The 20643-nt window shown below is 43.5% G+C and overlaps 6 protein-coding genes across 6 annotated transcripts; 3 read left to right on the top strand and 3 right to left on the bottom strand.

The window, feature by feature from the left end:
- Positions 1-363: 363 nt before the first annotated feature.
- On the bottom strand, positions 364-6861 carry IL334_003883 (uncharacterized protein; the record flags this gene model as incomplete). Its single annotated transcript, XM_062935607.1, has 10 exons — positions 364-729; positions 809-1124; positions 1216-2388; positions 2440-2651; positions 2704-4838; positions 4897-5046; positions 5100-6155; positions 6223-6342; positions 6402-6500; positions 6726-6861. The coding sequence occupies 10 exons, from the start codon at positions 6859-6861 to the stop codon at positions 364-366; spliced, it is 5763 nt and encodes a 1920-aa protein (XP_062791658.1).
- Positions 6862-7666: 805 nt separating this feature from the next.
- IL334_003884 (uncharacterized protein) lies at positions 7667-8575 on the top strand (the record flags this gene model as incomplete). The annotated part of the gene is made up of 1 exon (XM_062935608.1): positions 7667-8575. One exon carries the CDS (start codon positions 7667-7669, stop codon positions 8573-8575), a length of 909 nt encoding a protein of 302 aa, XP_062791659.1.
- Positions 8576-9198: 623 nt separating this feature from the next.
- Positions 9199-11091, top strand: IL334_003885 (uncharacterized protein; the record flags this gene model as incomplete). Its single annotated transcript, XM_062935609.1, has 2 exons — positions 9199-9679; positions 9755-11091. The coding sequence occupies 2 exons, from the start codon at positions 9199-9201 to the stop codon at positions 11089-11091; spliced, it is 1818 nt and encodes a 605-aa protein (XP_062791660.1).
- A 261-nt stretch (positions 11092-11352) lies between these two features.
- Positions 11353-15647, bottom strand: IL334_003886 (uncharacterized protein; the record flags this gene model as incomplete). The annotated part of the gene is made up of 20 exons (XM_062935610.1): positions 11353-11705; positions 11779-11896; positions 11956-12028; positions 12089-12108; positions 12171-12190; positions 12341-12471; positions 12543-12718; positions 12815-13033; positions 13097-13222; positions 13283-13303; positions 13366-13457; positions 13540-13646; positions 13704-13720; positions 13840-14161; positions 14230-14281; positions 14346-14660; positions 14739-14755; positions 14820-14995; positions 15093-15332; positions 15468-15647. 20 exons carry the CDS (start codon positions 15645-15647, stop codon positions 11353-11355), a joined length of 2775 nt encoding a protein of 924 aa, XP_062791661.1.
- A 637-nt stretch (positions 15648-16284) lies between these two features.
- IL334_003887 (uncharacterized protein) lies at positions 16285-18184 on the top strand (the record flags this gene model as incomplete). The annotated part of the gene is made up of 9 exons (XM_062935611.1): positions 16285-16301; positions 16417-16547; positions 16637-16683; positions 16743-16922; positions 17062-17127; positions 17200-17277; positions 17349-17456; positions 17538-17981; positions 18086-18184. The coding sequence occupies 9 exons, from the start codon at positions 16285-16287 to the stop codon at positions 18182-18184; spliced, it is 1170 nt and encodes a 389-aa protein (XP_062791662.1).
- Positions 18185-18458: 274 nt separating this feature from the next.
- IL334_003888 (uncharacterized protein) lies at positions 18459-20604 on the bottom strand (the record flags this gene model as incomplete). Its single annotated transcript, XM_062935612.1, has 11 exons — positions 18459-18669; positions 18733-18803; positions 18866-19203; positions 19269-19434; positions 19499-19724; positions 19804-19954; positions 20040-20153; positions 20235-20314; positions 20382-20410; positions 20486-20502; positions 20568-20604. The coding sequence occupies 11 exons, from the start codon at positions 20602-20604 to the stop codon at positions 18459-18461; spliced, it is 1440 nt and encodes a 479-aa protein (XP_062791663.1).
- Positions 20605-20643: the final 39 nt, after the last annotated feature.

Raw genomic sequence — 20643 nt, forward strand, 5'->3', positions numbered from 1 at the left:
TATCTTTATATGTTATATGATTTTTCAGTAGGCGACGGTTAAAATCACAATAAACCTCTCTTTTTTTTCCAATCACGAAAGCGAGTCAAAAACGGTTTGTATTACGTAATTTCCAATTTAATGCATGTTCATTTGTTCAATTTGTTCTTGTCGCTGCTTCGTTATATACTCCTGATATTATATATGGAGACACGAACCACGCTATGGAAGGAATAGAAAACATAATGTACTATCGATCAATGCTGTTGTGGGTATACCGTGTCATTCTACTTGATCACATGCAAAGAGAGACAAGTACGAAAACCTTTCTTAATCCTCATGTCTCTCTAGTTATAGTCAAATTCGCGCCGTATGATGGAGAATTTACGCTGAAACAGGTAAAGAGTCTAAGGATTTGTTGAACGATTCAAATGCAGCAGATTGAAGTAAATCCAATCTATCTTCATCTACCAGATATGTCGGTACAGATTGTTTGTTGATGTATCCAGCCGAATGCAACAATCCCGCTAATTGATATAGAGGACTTAACATCTCACTTAGTCCTGCAACTTGTTGTATGTCTTTTTTATCTGGGAACAGGGCGGGGAGGAGTTGTAATACCCTAGGTAGGTTCCGGGAATGATCTGATAACGTTGTGGATTCTCTCGGATCAGGATGTGATCCTGCCTGGACGACTGATGTCAATATTCGAGCTGTATCCGTGGTGAGGTCCGCCCAGTCGAGGAATAACTATACGCCAAAGGCATCAGCACGGTTTCCTGATCCTGCGTTGAGCAGCCATTGACCAGACACTACAATCATAACTTACCTTGCCGCCATACTCCCAACCTTCTGCGCCTTTTCCATCCAAGTTTTCGCATAACTTCCTCAATAAGACCTTGTCATCCCTCAAAACAGCTTCGGGAGCTAATTTGGCAATCAAAACTTTGTGTGCTCGATTCCATAATTCAGCTTTGAGTAGAGCGTGATACTCTCCCCATGCATCTCCGGATGAAGAAAGGGATGCAGCTCGGGATTCGTGTATCCATACGATTGGTATTTTGAGTGTTTGAGTAAGAAAATCTTGTTCGTCCGAAGTTGGGTAGGGGTGGCGGAATAATAGAGCTCGAATTGATTGTTCTCGACTGTATGCATTCATAAACCAATGATTAGCATACCGGTCATGTACTTCGTGTTAAGCGCATAACTGCACTCGAGGACAATGATATCACTCACCCTATGGATGTTTCAAGATGTAATGAGACAAAAGCGGCATAGGTCCATTCGCCATTGAGCTCCAGCTGACTAGCGAAACCTTCTGTCAATTTATCCGCTGAAGCAGAATACCCCTCTCCTTCCCTATCTTCAAAATCTCTCTTCTCCAACACTCTAGAGAGGAGTATATATAAATGCCATGATAGTCTAACATCAAATGGTGATGGTGAAGTATCACGTGAACGCAGTATTTGATCTAATGAGATTTCTCTGTTTGAATAAAGTTTGATCAAGTTGTACAAGACGTCTGTGGGTTCGTAGGGAGAATTCCAATTTCTTGGTAAGTGGGCTGGGATTTCCAGATAGGCAGGTAGTGGTTTGGCAGGGGGATGAGTTGAATCGAGAGATGCAGAGTATGCTGAGACGACATCTGATATAGTATCTTCAAATCGATTACCATACCATAGTTGTAGACCTAATGCCCGTTTCCAATCTAAACCTTCAGCAATGAGGACATTAGGACATCCATCAGACCCTTTTGAAGGATCATCAGGGGAGATATCAGTGATACCGGCTAAGAGGGCGTAGAGTTTTCGATATCCTTTAGCTATAAGAGGATTGACTTTGTATTTTTGCCAATCTTCTAATTGTCTCATTAACTCTTCTCGGAATATCTCTTCTCCCCCGGCTTGTGAAATCAAAGTTGCAAGTCTCATATCACCGCCATCCAGAGCAGATTGAACGGCTCGTTCTACTTGATGTCCGCTCAAAAGAGCGAATGCTTTCGCAGGTCGATCTTCTCCACTTTTTATCAAGTCTGAATCAACGGCTGGAGAAACAGCATCTTCTAGCCAGTTTGAGAGAGCCAATTTTCGTCTGATAGAAGCTATCCGCTCCACTAGTTCTTCGGGTGAATCGGAAGGGAGTCGTAGATCAAGTTCATCGAAAAGAGCGACGCCTAGACGGAACACGCTGGCTTCGTGCGATCGATCGCCAGCGTCAAAGCGAGAAGCAAAATCCCGGAATCGAATAGTAGTGTCGATTGCGGCGTAAGGTATACCGTCCAGGGTCTCAACGATGGTGTTTTCCAGATGTAATGCAAGCAGTTTCTTGGCTTTAGCGTTTTCAGACCTCGTTTCATCGGCGAGAGTTTCCACTTTTTCAATATGTACCACGGCGTTTGATTCGGGAATTCTGACGCCTCAGGTCAGCCAAAGTTGTATTAATGCGCTACAAAGCACTTACATGGTCGCTCCAGGAGCAGTAATCTTTCCGAAATGCACCAATTCGCCTTTGGGTCCCCAAGAACATCTGAATGACCTTCCGAGAGCTAATCCAGCATCAACTCTGATGCCTTCATCTCCTTTGATTACACTGTCATCTTCAAGTACACGGGCATATTTTCTAGGTTGTCGAAGTTTCGGTGGGCTAACACGAGTTTCGCCGAAGGAGGTGCGCTAATTTCACTTCAATCAGCATAATCTCAAGTTGTTATTTCAGTATAATCACCTTGACAGCCCGGTTATCAAGCGATTCAATGTCCTCCCCGGCTTCACCAAAAAACGAGTCTTTGTTTCTCTCTCTCATATCCCTTTTTTTGGTATCAACCTTCTGCGGTGGAGCAGCGAAAAAAGAAGACTGCATTTCTCGTAGTTTTTTCATTCCTTCAACACCGATCTTGCTTTTCAAGGGTTGATCCCACGTTGGTATTATTTGCTCAGGTATATCGTCCGGTTCGTCAAATTCCTCATCTCCATTTTCATATGTCTCTTCTTCCTCGAAAGAATCGTCCTCTAGCCCGGAATCATGTTCCCCTTCGGAAAAATCCCGTAAGCCTTTAGTAGGCGGTAACATATCCTCATCTTCATCTTGCATTGATTCAGGAGTTCTAGATGGAGTTCTCTCATAAGTCGCTGCACTTCTCTGTCGAACGTGTTTCTTTGGTTGAGGTTCAGCATCATCTTCGTCGCTTTCATCAATCCCATATCTGCTGAAATGTTCAACTTTGAAAGACCATGTTCCATCGTCGGTGTAACTAACAAACTCAGTGTTCGGAATGTTCTTGACCCGCTTCAAGAATCGAACAAATCTAGGGTCAGAAGAATCTCGGATAGGTTCTTTGGTAGCTTTATCATGAGCGAAGACATTTTCTAAAGTAATTCGAGCGGGTATATTAAGGCCTTGTCCTTCGGGAGCTTTAGCAGGGTAGTCATCGGGATAAACCGATAGTTCAGATTGATCGAAAACAACAATGGTACCAAGCAGATCGTCGAGAGGAGCCAGAGTCAGATCGACCGGCTCGAGGAACGTTACTTCACCAAACCCACGTCGACCAGCCGTGAAATTGTGAAGTTCAGATAATTCCTGCTTGCTTAATTGACGAAGCTTTTCCAATTTAGGTTTACACCAGTATTCTCCTTTCTTAGGTGCGCGCTCTGACCCGGAGACTCGAAGGGACGATTCAGCGATGGGCGCTGAGCGTCGAACGGGTGAGTCGGTATGCTCAGATCGAGAGATGCCATTAGCAGCAGGAGGATTGAAGAGTAGAGTAGCGGGACTCCCAGGAGCGATGAAACCTCGTTCGGGGGTAGGCTGAGCGAGACTACCTGTCGAGCTTTTCAAAGCTGATTTGCCGAGGACTGATTCAAGCTGATCACCATTTCCAGCTCCATTGAATACCCTGGGTGTAACAGTCAACTTTTTAATGCTGGGACGAGGTACGAAAGCGTTGGGTGTCAATGCGGTATCGGTTAAACCCTTATATCTATCAGGCGCAGCGGGAGAATTGAGTAGGCTCGATCGGGCAGGTGAGCTGGCCAAAACAAGAGGAGTGTTTGATCGTGCGGGACTTTGGGAACCGGCGAGAGGAGAGGCGAAACCTCTCAGCTTGCTGATTTTTCCCTTGGTGCTAGGCGTGAGTCGGTAAGATGAGGCGGTAAGGGGTGGAAGAGCAGGTTTCTTAGACTGTGATCCGTATTCGAGTTTCTGACCAGTATATTGGAAAAGTTGATTGTTGCCATATGGGTTTTGATCGATGGAGGCGGTAAGTGAGGGTTGTTGTTGTTGCTGTTGTCCAGTCGATTGACCTAGACCGCCAAACATACTGCCGCCAAAATTGGATTGCTGAGCGGGTTGAGCGTTGGTACTGCCGAAGAGACCAGTGGAAGCAGGTTGTGACTGACCAAGAGTACCGAAGAGTCCACCTGTATTACCTGTCTGAGCAGGTTGTTGTTGCTGGTTTTGCTGTCCGAAGAGACCGCCGCCTCCTCCAAACAGACCTCCGGCTGGTTTGGCAAGCGAGTTGTTCTGTTGCTGGTTCTGTTGCCCTAGATTGTTACTGGTACCGCCAAAGAGACCTCCGGTGGATCCAGTGTTCCCGAACAAGCCTCCTCCCTGGGCAGGTAGCTGAACAGGCTGTGTCTGACCGAACAAACCGCCAGTACCTGGAGTGGCAGTAGCAGGTTTAGCTCCGAACAGGCCCCCACCCGTAGAAGTGCTCCCAAAGAGGCCACCGGGAGCGGGTTGTTGGGCGTTTTGCTGTTGGGGTTGTTGGCCGAAAAGGGAAGAAGATTGGGTTGCGGCATTATTGGTGCTGCCGAAAAGACCACCCGAAGAAGGTTGGTTGTTTGCCGTTTGACCGAAGCCTATTAACACAAGGTCAGCTTATCTCCTATTGGAATCTGATATAATGGGTCAACTTACCACCAAAGCCGGTGTTAGTTGCCGCTGGTGCAGGCGTACTTCCAAACAGACCACCCGCAGGCTTAGGTGCGCCGAATCCACCAGCTCCAGGCTGTTGTTGCTGAGCAGTTTGGCCAAATAGACCGCCCGTATTTTGCTGCGGTTGGGAATCTGTTATTGAGATTAGCGCAGTCTTTAATCCTCGGTTCCACTCTACCACTTACCGAAGCCACCGCCACCACCAAATAATCCACCTCCGGTAGCCGGTTGTTGTTGTTGCTGTTGCGGTTGTTGAGTTTGTCCAAAGCCTCCGAAACTGCTTGTTCCAGTAGCACCAGTTTGACCAAATGTACTCGTTCCGGTGGGCGCAGCAGTGGATCCAAACCCGCCAGTTGTTCCAGCTCCGAAAGCAGGTTTGGCAGCCCCAAAGCCTCCAAATGTGCTTGTTCCAGCTTGCTGTTGCTGTTGCTGAGGCTGTTGTTGGTTATTTTGACTACCAAACACACTGGTATTTCCGAACAATCCACCACCAGTATTCGCTTGAGGTTGAGCTGGTTGACCGAAAAGACTGCCGGCGGTACCAGAAGTTGATTGACCGAAGGGAGATTGGTTTTGTTGTGGTTGTTGCTGTTGCTGCTGTTGTTGACCGAACAGTCCTCCACCGGTATTTGTCGGGGTTGACCCAAAACCGGTGCTGGTAGATCCAAAACCGGTGCTTCCCGTGCTTCCGAACATCCCTCCGGCGGGTTTGGTTCCAAAGGTCGATGTTTGTGGTTGTGTTTGACCGAATCCTGTCGAGGCAGGTTGACCAAATCCTCCAGTTGAAGCGCCGAAAGTATTGGCAGGTTGTTGCGTTGCTTCCTTTCGATTCTGTTGATAATCTAAAGCTCGTAATTCCTCCCATGATACTCCTCGATACGGTACCATACCAGTTACTGAATGGAACAGATGAGGTGGACCTTCCTTGCCCATGGTAGTGGATGAGGGATCACCTTGCCATGTTGGGAAGTAAGCCGGAGAAGCCGTACCTTGAGCAGGCGGTGGAGCCGAAGGGGCTTCGGGACGATATGTCTGCAACTCATTAGGACCTTTCAACACTTCTTGATTTCCGGTAGCACCGAATGTAGTTGTGGGTTTAGCGCCGAAGAGCCCTGACGTGGTTCCAGATCCAAATGTTGAAGTGGTAGCAGGTTTGGCACCGAATAAGCCACCGGTAGAAGTGTTGGAAGTAGAGCCAAAGCCGGTATTGGTGTTGGTGTTACCGAAAAGTCCTCCGCCAGCTGTACCGATCGACCCGTCTCAGCTAATCGTATACTCACCCTCGATTTATAGCAAACAATCACTCACTATTCTGCTGTTGTGGTTGCCCGAAAGTACTACCTCCAGTAGCTCCAAAAGTTGGTCTTGATGCACCAAAAGCATTACTTTGCTGTTGTGGTTGTTGTTGGGTGTTTGCACCGAATCCACCTGAACAAGGCAAAATCGCGTCAGCTTGTTCTCAGAGCGATCGAGAAAGGTGGACATACCAAATGTCGAAGTATTCGCTGTACCTCCTCCAAATAAACCTCCTCCCGTATTTTGTTGAGCAGGCTGTCCGAATCCACCAGCATTGTTTTGGCCGAATCCTATATCAAGTCAATGTAGTTAGCAAGTGAACTCTGATGTATTCAATTTGCATCAGTCGATATCTGGATCAAGGGAGAGAAGACTTGATGCGAGATGATGGCAATTGAAATGACAACGACAGCATCATTGATTACTACTATAACTAGATCTCTTGCCACCCATTTCTCCAAATGAGATACAATCTTTCCAAAGGCCCACATCCCAAATACGGTTGAAGCACTCACCGCCTGTATTTTGTTGTTGTGGTTGTTGTTGTCCAAACCCTCCTGCAGTTCCACCGCCAAACAAGCCTCCTTGTTGCTGTTGAGGTTGTTGCTGCTGTTGATTATTTTGACCCCATTTTGAGGTTCCGCCAAACATGATGTCTGAGACACTGAAACCTTCACGTTCTTCCGCTACAAATCACTGGTCCTGTCCTGGTCACGGAATTCTGAGCGGAGATTGACTAAGAGTGATCAGAGAAGACAGGGGATGTTCTCGACGTTGGGGTAGATTTCTCTTTGACCGTCGAGAATAAGGATGGCGGAGGTGAAGGATGACTCGGAGAGTTGAAACGTCTAGGATTCGAGAAAGGTAGAAAACCAAGGATGAGATATAATCTGTCAGTTGAATTCAAAAGCAAAGCTCAAAACGCGTGGTTACAACCATACATGACTCTGACGGCGTTATCGGGGTTATACGTAATGTATGGCATGTCACTGTGCGTCACATCATCAGTGTGGCACTTGGATTTGCTTTCACTTCACAATAAGATTGTACCTGCGAGTATCGGACAGAATCCTTTTTTTTTGGTGCATGGGTATATGTGTATGGCATCAGTATTTCGCATTCTTCTTCATTATCGGTGGCTTCTCTGAATGAGCGCTGAGGCACATCGCAACATCTGCTGATCCGGGTCCATTTCTATCATCCAGACTGTTCCACTGTGAATGGGGAAATTGTACATGTAAGTATCCGTGAGCGAGGTAGAGGTATGGAGTGAAGGGTTCAATTGGTGATCACAGCGATGAATGATGCTCCTGAACAATGAGAAATATCAGGGCTCAGAGACACGCATTGACGTTCGAGTAAATAACCTCATTGACTGATGAACATAACAATTAATTTCTGTTTGGAATATTGAAACTCTGATTTTAGTCCACTTCCTGACATATGATTATCACCAATGCCTTCTTCCAAAGTACCAACATACTATCTGCCTCCACCACATTCTCGACCTATGACATCTTCGACCACAACGTCAATCTCTGCTAAAGCTTCATCCTCAACTTCGATTCTTCCCAAACGACCTACCATCCCAAATGTATACTTGTTCAAAGACATCTTATCTGCTTTAGGTGAATCATCAAGTGAACCAGAGCATGAACCTAAATATGTACACGAAGATAAAGCGGAAGATATACCACATATAGCAAGGGAAACTTTAGCAGTCGATAATGAACTCCATCGATTGAAACGTTCAATATCCGAAAGGAATTTATCAAATAACAGGAATACACAACATGATATCCAATCTATCGAAAAACTGTTACATCAACATAAATTGGAAAAAATGGAATTCGATAGGACAAAAATTGAACTGTCAAAGGAAAAAGATTTGAATACACGATTGATGAGAGATATGGAAAAGATGAAGATGAAATTTCAAGATAGATTAGAAGAAAGTCAAAAAGCGAATAAAAAGGCATTGAAAATCTTAATGGGATTGCAGAGAGATGAATTCATATCTTGGTCTAAAGAGTTGATACCCCATCTACAACAGATCGATTCTGGTATCAAGATGAGAATAAAGAACTGGGAAAAGACAGCTAGGAAAGGGGGAGATATGACAACAAGAGAGAAAAGGGATAGTTCACCTGATTCGGCGATCAACGTCATGGACAGGAATAGGAAAAAGGATGGAAGGAGATCACCAGGAAAATCGATCGGAACCAGAAGTGTAAGGTTGGTGGTCGCCAGGGATGCGGAGGCACATTCTCATGCTACAAAGTGTAAGTCCAGCAAGTCTGGGTCAATCAAAATCGTCAAGCTGATTGACAACATCGTCGTTAGAGCAATCTTCAAACCGGAATAATCCCAATTGATGAATATCGGCTTCATTTTGTAATTATTCTTGGGCACTGCCGTATATTATGAGACTACGCATCAATCATCCGCGTGATGCGCCGTTATTTCGATACCAGCAACCGTAGATCACTTGATGATACCTACCTCTCGACAGCGATAAGCCGTAAAAGAATCTATCACTATCACCGCGAACGCATTTGCCCAAACGACGCGACTTTTTTCTTTTTCCCGTTGAGGTAGGGTCCCTTCAGCTCTTGGAGAAGGGCGCCTATTGGAGTACTTTGTATGAGGTTTTCAATAGCATCCTACTCTTTGTTAGTGTCTCACACTCCTCCGTGGACATGCTTCGTGTATCCTTTCTTATGCAGAGTCAGTGACAATAGAACTATGCTGTTGAGAGTTTCATCCAGTCCTCTTTGTTTCTTTTTTCCTCGTTATAACTGAAACGCGTTGAGTTGACGGAGAACATTGCGCAGACTGTTCAGATTTCATGCAACATTGATAATCGTTGTCGTTATCATTCATGTCATTCACTTGCACTCTTTTGAAGACGATTTTGCATCCTTGCACTACCATCATCGTTCATCATACCTGCTTTCTGAAAGTACAGGTATGGTCGCGTCACACCGCATGACCCCTCTATCTTCAAATACTCAAAGTCCGAATCTCCCTTCAACGCAATCTCAACGCGTCGTATCGTCAAAGTCATCTGATTCTACCTCACCTTCGAAATCAATATGGGACGAGGGAGAAGCCTTCTTCGCGTCACAGGAAACGAATCCAATCTTGAATCCAGAACCCAAATTATATCCCAAGTGTGAATCATCTTCCCCATCCAAAACGAGATCGAGTATACCACCCTCTTCTTCACCGGTGATCAAGACTCCTTCAACTCAACCCAATTCATCCCCTATCATATCCTCACATCTACCAGATCCATCCTCTAGTACATCTTCCCGGAAAACGCACACGATCCAATTCAACGTAGGAGCCAAGAGATCTCACTTAGGCTCCTTCAAGTTAGATGATATCGATAGACCGTTAATCAAAAAATCAAAATCAAGACCTAATTTGTCGAACACGATTAATCATGTATCACCATTTCATCTATGTACATCCGCATTCGCAATCAGAGCATTGTAATCCAAAGATGTTCTTCAACACAAAACCAAACGACAAACTTCAGGCACTCAAATCCTCTCACCAAGTCCTTCAATTGGCAAGGCTGATTCGCGTACGAATGACTTTGATATTCAGGATGCAGCATCACATGAATCGGCCAAAAGAAGGAAACAGGAAGAATCAAAATTGGCACGAGAACAGGAACGTAGTCCAAGATTATCTGATTCCATGGCATATCTGTATGAAGTATCCACTCCAGGAGAAGCTAGTGCCGTCAAATATTATAAATGGGTAAAGGAGCAGAGAAAAACGCTTATCGCAGCTGGATATACAGGAGACTATGGTCTAAATCCTCCCGAACTCGATCCCAGCCCAGTGAACCAAAGAAGATATTCATGTTCGACTAGCAAAGCGAAGAGATCTTCAGCAAAAGATCACATCGCTCGATCAAAGAAGCTAGCTTTCGCTACTACTCCTATACCTCTCGCTATTCATTCGGATCCCCCCAGCTCACAAGCGGAAGTCAACTTGACCAAGAATGCCTTTGACCCGATGCCAGTTTTGACCGAAGCTGAGCAGCTTAGAAGGTCACTTGCAGCTCAGAAGTCAAAAATCGTCGAAAAAGTCAATCAATTGAATAGCGAAAGAAAAGCACATTTGAAGACAATAGCTTTACTTGAAGAAAAAGATAAATCACTCGCAAAGGCAACCTATAAACTAGAATTAGCAGAATCTTATAAGCACCAGTATCATTCAAAACTACAATTAGCGACCAGCAAATTGACAACAGAGATGACGTTGAACAAAAATCTTCAAATAGAAGTGAGGGAAAAGGATCGAAGAGCTCGAATGGCTGAGAGCAAAATAGTTCAATTAGATAAGTCTTTGAAAAAGTATGAACAAAAGCGTCAAAATGTAATATTGGAAAAAGAAAAGGCCGTAGAAGATTACAGACGAGTCATCTCAGTTAGATGGGATCAAATGCATAAGAAATTGCAAGACAAAACACGCGAATCGGAATTGAATGAGAGAAAGTTGAAACATTGGGACGAGATATATCTGAAATTACACAACGATTGCAAGAAATCGCAAGAACAACTTAGGATTGCTTCGTTGCAGAATAAGAAGAATCAGATAGGGAATGGAAGTATCAGGAATTTCCCCGCGCCTGCCCCTATTACGGCTTCGACGACTACCGCAACTCACACAACTGATATGGCCTCTATTGCTTGCACACATCCGATGTTTACAGTCACTCCTAACATCACCAGTGATAACGCAAATCGAAACCATCGACCTTCGGATCAGTCATTTGAAGCACCAAAGATCAAGATTCGTAGTTTGAAACTACATTTGAGTCAAAAGGATCAAGAAATGATCGCCTTGACCAAAGAACAATAGTTGTAATGCGATTGTGAGGAATGGACATTGAGGGATATTATCTGCAGAATTGAAGACTTGGTTGGTCGCTTCATCTGTTATCTGTAAAGGGACGAATTGGGGAGTTACGAATCAACGAACGGTCATGATGACAGTCAATTTATAATGAATACAGTTCTAACTGTAGTGGCGGACTTCTGAACGGAACTCTTGCATTTCAGTACTCATGCATTATTATCGAGTATTCCTCATTTTCGTATTCAGAATCTTTTTCATCCGAATCTAGGTTTTTCTCCACCGATCATACCAACCTTCTATAGGATCATCAACAGGTCTATTCTTTATTTTCATCAGATCTTTCAATCCCGGGAAATTCTGTTTCGCCTTGATCATCAATTTTTTGTTTCTTACAGTTTTACCTTTTGGCATCCAATCAACCCTCAGTACATCAGGTTGATAACTTTCAACCACTCCTTTAGATTTGGGGTTGTCTGAATTTCCATCAAGATGATGTGGGTATATAGTGTGATCAGAGTCATAATGTTTATTCAAGTATATCTTCAACAGTACGATGAATAGTATTGGGAGGCCTGCTGTTATTGACATTGCAGAAGATTGAGTTTTCAACAACACCGCTGGGAGGTTCATTGGTAATATGTCAGTGTATTTATTATAAATATATAAGCAAACGAGCACAGTGAGACTCACTCAATACCATCAAACAATGCATCAGAACAGTCGCAACCAGTAATCGATTGATCACAACGTACCAACATTCGCCATCAGTCTCTTTGACATCATTCACAAATTTCAAAGATTCGCTATGCTATTTATAGACATTGTCAACAGTTCCTCACATCATGATCGGCGAGTCATAACACTCACCACTATGTGAGCGGACCAGAAATGCAAAGTAGCACCGATGACTACGATGGGAGCGAGTGGAGCGTACATCAACCTATACGGTGAACAGCTATCAATTGCCATCTTGGCTAAAAGCCACATTGTAACAGCTTACCCAACTACCATGGTGAATATCTGTGCTTGGAATTCCTCAGTCAACGAGTGGCCATATAATGAGGTAGGGGCAAAGTACTCACAATCCACGAGTACTCAATAGCTTGCAGCATGATCCGTATCAGCGACTCGAGGATACATGTAACTCATGCGTCAAACAGCTTTCGCCAGACTTACCGAACTGATCTCAGGAGAAAAGAAAATTGCCAAGTCAGTCTAATGCATGTAATAGGAAGGATATCTGCAAATATACTGACCTCGAAACTGTCTGCAAGAGTAACTTCGGCTAAATCTTGCGGAGTCTTAAATTTGATCAACTGAGGAATTTTTACCAGTATTCTGGGTAGTTGAAGTAGCTGTAACCACATAACTAACGAACGAATTCTACAGAATGAGAATGGCACTCGTCAGCGACAATCGCCCACCTACGTTCTCGAGGAGTGGTGACGACTTACGGGTACCAGGATAACCAATATAGACTTTGTGATATATATGCCTTAGTGATTTTGGCTGGTAAGTCACCTAAACTTTTATATCTTTCTGCTAAAGAGTCCGCATTCTTGTTGCGAAGAATTTGCGCTATAGATTCATACAATACTCCAAGAAGTGAGAACACGATAAAATTCGATACCTACACGTATGACAGATATCGATCAATAAATCAGCGGACACAGAGAAACTGTCTCCAAAGGGTTTTGGCGATGTCAGAAGGGGAGACCAAACTCACCACTAAGAAAATGAATAGTTGTCTAATTTGATCTTTATCCAGTTGACCTCTCGTAAAAGCCCCAGACCATCGGTTCAGTATTCTTAATATGTAAGGTAAGAGTAAAGAGAATAGAGCAGCTACAATTGCAGGTAAGGCACCTTTCAAAATATTGAATATTCCTTTCCAGAATTCTGAATCTTTTTGCATTTTAGCTAGTTTTGGATATCGATCGATCCCCTAAATCCTCATTTCAATAAGCAAAAGGAATCATATTTTATAATTGATTTTCATATTGCTCACCCTGACAATATTGGTGAAAAACAATATGAACATTACTTGAAATGCACAAACTACCACCAAAGCGAATTTTCCCATGATAACATGTGATCGACGAGATTTCGCATCTTTTTCGAGATTCTTCCATAACTGGTTTGAGTCATTCAATTAGCGAGATGAGAACGACTGCCAATTGCTGCTACAACTCACGACATTGTGCGTTCTAGGAGCCTGTAGGTTTCATTGCCATCAATGTCGAAGCCTATATCAAGTTTTCGAATTACGCCACTCACTTTTTCCACATGATATCCGGCTTTTTTCAATTCCTTCTTCCTATTCTTGAGTACTTCACGAGCCTCTTTGGCGATTGAAAAAGTGACAAATGCTTGAACGGTCAAAGGCATGTCAGTAGTCAGTACTTTTATCGCCTGAATCCCCTGTCACTATATGAGTGAGCTGTTACTCACCAGCTGTTATCGTCCCTTTTAGTGGTAACCAATCCGATGATTCTTGCTCCTGCCTTATTTCAGATTGTACTTTTTCAATCTGTTCTTTCTCTCTCAAAGCTTCTCGTCTGACATCGTAGTCAGCGTAGAGCTTCATTTAACGCTCAATGTTATTTACTACTCACACTCTCGTTTCAGCTTTCTGATAAATGTGAAACTCAAGTCAGCTGATACACCCACTAATAGATGCTTTGAATCCTGTAGAAAGGCATATGATTGAAGAAGCTCAAGAGGTAGACTAGCAAGGAAAAAAATACTCACTTTTGTCTTACCTGTTAATCTTTGCCAACAATTATCATACAATAAACCTCTTTGGCTTTCATGACCTTTATAAAAAGTTTCAATCGCCACAGCATTTAAAGCTCTTGAAAAAGCCTTTCTCTTAAACTTCTCAATACGTTCTTCTAATGGGTTCATCGCATGAATTGCGAACCAGACTTTACAATTCCTATCGTCGATCTCAGTCGAACTTAGACATATGTTCCTTATTCGATCTTTGGCTTCTCCGTTACTCGAAACTTCTCTAGGTTCAAGAGCTAATCTGGTTACGAATAATGTTTTGAATGATATCTCGTTGTAGTTCCTAAGAATACACAGATAAGTGAGCATCTTTCCCTTGAGCAAATGGATGGATATAAAGAGGTTACTCACATCTTTGCCCATTCCTCTACTAGTCTCAGGTGATGAGCTGACGCTTTGAGCACTTGATCACGATCATCTCAATAAGCTACCTTTCGCTTTCTTCTGTCTGTGTCCCCCCAACTCACCAAATATAATGACTAGTAAAGTAACCATAATCTCAAAACTTATATGAACCAGTAAGCCGTTACTTTTAACATTAACAGCAGTGAGTAAATTCGGATTATCAACTATGTTAGTTACATTTGCCTTGTCGTCAATGCTGCTCGAGTCGATGGTCGAGTTATTTTGATTGGAAGAGGTAGAAGCATTAGTACTTCCGTAAATCGTTTCTGTATTTATATAATAATTTGCAAATGCTAGTAAGATGGCGAATATTGATATTGATGAAAATAGGTATTTCAATAGTCTTAGAAACATCAAGTATAGCACGCCGTCTAAACCTATCACGATTCATAGATAAGTGACTTTCTTTGGAGTTAGACGGTTTGTTCAACGAGCTGAGACGATGATTCACATACCGATCATTTTCAGTAGGCTTTTGAATGATTATCGTTCAGCGTGATTCAGATCACAAGAGGAAAAGGGAACTTCCTACTCACTGGACATCCTGCTCAAGGATTGTTGGACGATTAGAAGCATTCTTTTTCCCTTCATCACCCAACAAAGACTTCATAAAACTCCAACACCAGGTAAACCAATGAGGTAGCATAGACCGACATTCGAGCTTGGTTTCTTCCCAGCTCGGTCTCAGCCAACCAAATACTGATATTGCAGCCTAAATCGTCCAAGGTTTAGGGACGAAGCGGACAGTCTAACGGAGATAACTTCCACGATTGGATCGCGAGATATCAAAGAAGGATACAATCACATACCTTTGGTGCTCTGCTTATCCAAAGTCCATCATCATTCTCACCCTTGGGATAATAATCAGGTTCTTCCAAGAATTTCTTCGATATATATGCTTTTTTAGTCGCTGTATCCATTTTAGCCATTTTGATCTTATCTTCGTTTTTCTCTTTTATAGGTCTGGACGGTTTACGTAATTTTAATCTTGGCAAGTAGATTCTCTTCCATCGTAATCGCAGAGCAGAATATAGCAACAGGAACGACAACTGTCAAGAGGGGATATCGACGGTCAGTACACTTAGTTGTGAGCGTATTCCATCGGAATTTCAGTCTCTGTCGAAAAGGATTCGCAGTGTCACAGAGACACGTTTTCGCGCTTTTTGATATGATATTACACTCACGATCCCAATTAATGTTGCTATCCACGCCACTAAGATACTGGTAGCAGATACGTCCCAATGATTCTCGGCTTGTTGAATTATATCTTCTGGAGAAACGCTTCCAAAACTTGATGATGTACTACCACTCGCTGAAGCTGTGCCGGTAACCTGTCTCCGGTAATTTGCACTACGATGGCTCATTCTTTCCGATATCACCGTGTTCACGAGGAATGTCATGGATGTTATCATACAAGCATGGCTAAAACGGTCACTTATCGGCTTGTCGACTCAGAAGCAGCCAGTTTTGTTGATGTGTAAAGAAAGTCGTTCAGTGGAATAAAGCAGGGTCTCACACCATTCAGTTGTTATTCTTATTGTTTTCGTCTGTGCTTTTCACTTGGCTTTGCTTCAAAGGATGTTGTATGAAAATCAGGGGGTCAAAGGAAAAAGGATATTACGCAAACCTGACACTAAGGTGGACGATCATCAGTCTCGACTGTAGGCAGATACCCTCCGCAATCTGACCTATGTATTGAATGAGAATACTGATCTCTTTTGACAACGTGACAACTGTAGCTGGTCATAGACAACTATCTGCAAAAGGGGAATTTGTGTTTTTTGCTACCAAAGAGATGTGCCACGTTGCCACCATGCATTTCACAATAACAACGGACAGACAGACACACTTCATCATCGATCTTGTTCGTCATTATCATTCATCATCATCTCCACCGACGGGCAATTCATCATCTCCTGTCTTCCTTGTCATTCCATCGGTGTCTTCTCGCATAGTTCATACCTCCGTTAGTATATTGAAGGTTGAAGGCAATCCAACAACATGTCAGAAATAACAATGTAAGCTACCTGCTATCTTGAGCACATGCGGCCCACCCTATATCGTTGGGATTTGAGTGATCATCATGTTGATTTTGATCCAAATTGCTGATGTCTTCCATTCGGATTAAAATAGAACCGTCAAAGGTCCTTCTGAACTCAAATTATCAATAACCATCTCTCCCGAAAAGACTGTAGCGGATTTGAAAGAGTCAATATCAGCTCAATCTGATGTAGAGAAGGAAAGGCAGAGATTGATCTATTCAGGTATGTTCATCGTTGCCCTTGTGCTCTTCTTGGCTATAGCTATCTTCCGTCTTTCATATTTGGAGATACTGATGGAATGTATATAACAGGTAAAGTGCTTAAAGACGAAGACGCAATTTCAACATATAAGATCCAGGTATGCATCCCCTTGTTTACAAGGTCTACCCAAATGCTAAGGAGGCTTTTCTTACTTAGAATGGCCATACTATCCATATGGTGAAAGGTGCTGCCAAATCAGCTACTCCAGCAGCTTCATCTTCCACACCTGCTGCATCTGGAGCAGGTACATCATCGGCTTTACCAAGATTACCACAAATGGGCACTGGCTTGAACGTCGGTAGCAATCCAATCGATAATGTCGAGAACATTCACCACGTAAGTATTGTGAAACTATATCTAGCTGGTTCCGATTCAGAGATTTGTCATATCAAAGCTATCGATTAATCAGAGTTACGCCGCATATTCGGGAAATCGAAGACATCGCGGAAAGCTTACGAGACTGTTCATGCAATAGGGATTAGCTGGATTTAACCCATTTGCAGGTCAACCTGGTTTAGATAATATGAATGATCCTAATGCTGTGAGTGTGACCCCTCTTCCAATCAGCATAAACTCTTTCACTAGCTGACTATTATCGATGACTGGGACGTAGATGTTGGGAATGATGAATAACCCAGAATTCTTGAGATCAATGACGGATATGATGTCCAGACCTGAAGTGGTAGATCAGGTGAGTTATCACAATGTTTAAAACAGATGTACATTGCAACGAGTAGCTAATCACGGCAATTATCGATACAGATCATAGCTGCTAATCCACAGTTGCAATCTATGGGACCCCAAGTAAGAGAAATGATGGCATCCCCTTTCTTCAGGCAAATGATGTCAAATCCTGATACTTTAAGAATGGTAAGTCATGCTCATTCTTGCCAGTATCTTTCACTGCATGATATGGATCGGATGTCGACGAAGCTTATGATCGCCTTGTAGATGATGCAAATGAACTCTTCGATGGGTGGACAAGGTGGAGCCGGTGCTGGAGGATTCAATCCATTTGGTGCTGGTGGTTTTGGAGGCGCAGGCGCAGGTACAGGTGCAGGTGGAGCAACAGGTGGAGAAGCGAACAATGATCCATTCCCCAATCTCTTCGCACCAAATGCCAACCCTACACCATCTGGAAATACCGCTCAGCCATCAAGTCCGACTGGAAACGCGCCACCGAATCCTTTAGCGACACTTTTCGGTGGAGCAGGAGCTAGAGGTGCAGGCGGTGCAGGTGGAAATCCGTTTGGAGGCTTTGATCCTTCCATGCTTTTCGGAGGAGGTGCGGGTGGTGCTGGCGGTTTCGGTGGATTCGGTGCCCCTGCTGCTCCCAGAGACGACAGACCACCGGAGGAGATTTACGCTACCCAGTTAGGACAATTGAATGCTATGGTAAGTCATCCTCTGCAGACTCCTCATCGCGCTATACTAACCATTCATCAACATTCTTGCCATCTGTGCCATTACCGTACTGACGACCGTTCTGCCTTACTCAGGGTCTCTGGGACGCCCCAAAGAACATCAGAGCCTTACGAAGTACAGGTGGTAATGTAGAAGCTGCTATAGAGATGCTCTTTTCCGGTCAATTAGATTAAAACCTGAGCATGGGATTTGCGATTTATGCAGAAATAGTAGCTGGGTATAAGTTGGCACGACAAGTTAATTCAGCTCAGTAATCTTATCGTGAATCGATATTCTGGAGATGCGAGAAGCAGCAGCATTGCAATATTTCAATTCGGAAAATGAATATGAATGCATTTATACCTGATTTAAAATGGATAATTTACTACTTTCTATATAATGCAAAATCACATCACAACCAAAATTGAGGAACCACGATTAATCAATCTGTCTACTCCTTCGCTTCATCTAATGTTGCATATGTTTAGGGATAGGCTGAGGTTTACCTTCTGCCAAAGCCTTTTCTACTGAAACCCAATAAGCTCCCTTGGGGAAAGCGAAATCTGCCATTGATTCTTCGAACATGGCGATGGAGTAACCACCTTTAGGATCAAGAGGGACATTGTATCGACCTTGTTTGTTGATTGATACAGGGTAAAGGAAATGTTCGTGCAAGTGGCTACAATGGAATTGTGAGATTAGCACAATGTGACGATTCTCAGGTATGAGGATATATGCTTACTCTACAAATTCGAGAACGTTTCTCTCCATCTCACCAGAAACACAGATGTAGTCAATCAATGACAAATGGATCTATCCGACATACATGTATCAGTTTCATCTAATCATCGATTGGTGTTTCCAATGGCACTCACAACATATTCACATAAACCGACACCACCAGCATGAGGACAAACGGGCACACCGAATTTAGCGGCCATGAGCATGATTGATAATAATTCATTCACACCTCCAACTCGACAAGAATCGATTTGACAAACGTCAATAGCATCTAATTGTAACAATTGCTTGAAGACCATTCGGTTATGGGCATGTTCACCTGTTGCGACACCGATGTTCACTTCTTTCAAAGCTTTTCGAATGGCGGCATGACCAACAGCATCATCAGGTGCGGTAGGCTCTTCGATAAACCAAGGTTTGATGGGTTCAAGTTTCTTCATGTACTCAATTGCCTGTGGTACATCCCATACCTCTATTCGAACAATCCAGACCAAATCAGCTACAATCCATCGAAGCATACTAAACGGCAAAACTCACGGTTAGCATCAACCATTAACACACATCCTGAGGGACCAGCATTCTTTCCTGCGATTGTTCGAGGTTCGATTATTCGACCCTCTGGTAAGTTTGCTGGATCATCGATGATTGATCGCATAAGTTTTCCTCTTCGAAGATCATCCTCCCAATCAGCACCGACTTTGAGCTGATTGAATGATAAAAATACATCAGCTTATATTCACTTGTTTAAGTTTTAAGATCATCCTCACCTTGAAATGGTTGAAACCTTGATTCAAAGCGTCCTTAGTCAATCTGACGACTTTCTCGTCGGAGTAACCTAACCATCCGGCAGAGGTAGTGTATGCTGGGTAACCCTTCTGGATGACTTCCTCCTCACGTGCTTTCTTTCCTGCCTCGTTCTTTTTGAGAAGAGCGAGGGCTTCTTCTGGGGTAATGGCATCGGTGATATATCGGAATGAGGTGGCTTTTACGAATCTACGAATCAAAATGAATTTGTCAGTCTGCGACGTTCTCCTTCACTATAGCTTGACTTTAGGTGTTGCCAGATACTCACTCCTCGGGAGTCCAGTCAACGACCATCTTCCAGAGAGGTTTTTTGTTGTATTTAGCGAGTAAATCCCATACTGCGTTGTTTACAGCTGCGGTTGCGAGGTGGATGACACCCTTCTCAGGACCGAGCCATCTATGTTGGGGGTCGGAAACGACTATCATCGACAATTATCCATGTTAGCACATAAGGACCGGTTTCTAAGGGTATCAGGAATGTAAAAGTGGGCTTTGATTACTCACGGAAGTTGAAGAAAGAACCCATGTCGGAGAATATGGGTTCAAGGTCTTTTCCTACAATTCGGTTGGCAATTTGCTCAATGGCGTAGCACACAATCTCATTACCTCGACCGATGGCTAGAATGGAAATACATGCGTTTAGCGAAAACCCTCTTTCCTTCAGAGACCAGCACTCGTAAAATGGTTAAAAGTACTCACTGAAGGTCATACCCTGTCCCTCCAGGTCGGAGTTGGTTTTAAGGACAATGTAAGCAGCAGAGTAATCACATTCTTTGTTCCTGCAATGTTGAGCTCATCAGAAAGCTTCTCATGTATTAGTATTGAGAGACACCAGAGAGAACTTACATGGCATCGGTACCGTCGCCCGTGACGTTCTACGAGGATGAGGACAGTCAGTACGCGCCCTTGAAAGACTGGTATGCGAGATCCTCTCATGGGGCCAGACTTACGGTGGGGAATCGGATGTCTGACGACCAGATATCACGATGGTCAGCTACCGATCTCGAACGAGCAACATGGAGCCAGACGTACCATGAACGGAGAACTCGGTGATCTTAAGGCCAGACATAATGATGTAAGTTGCGTGTCAGTGTAAGATTGTAGGTGA

This window comes from Kwoniella shivajii, chromosome 5, assembly GCF_035658355.1.
Source record: "Kwoniella shivajii chromosome 5, complete sequence".
Lineage (NCBI taxonomy): Eukaryota > Fungi > Basidiomycota > Tremellomycetes > Tremellales > Cryptococcaceae > Kwoniella > Kwoniella shivajii.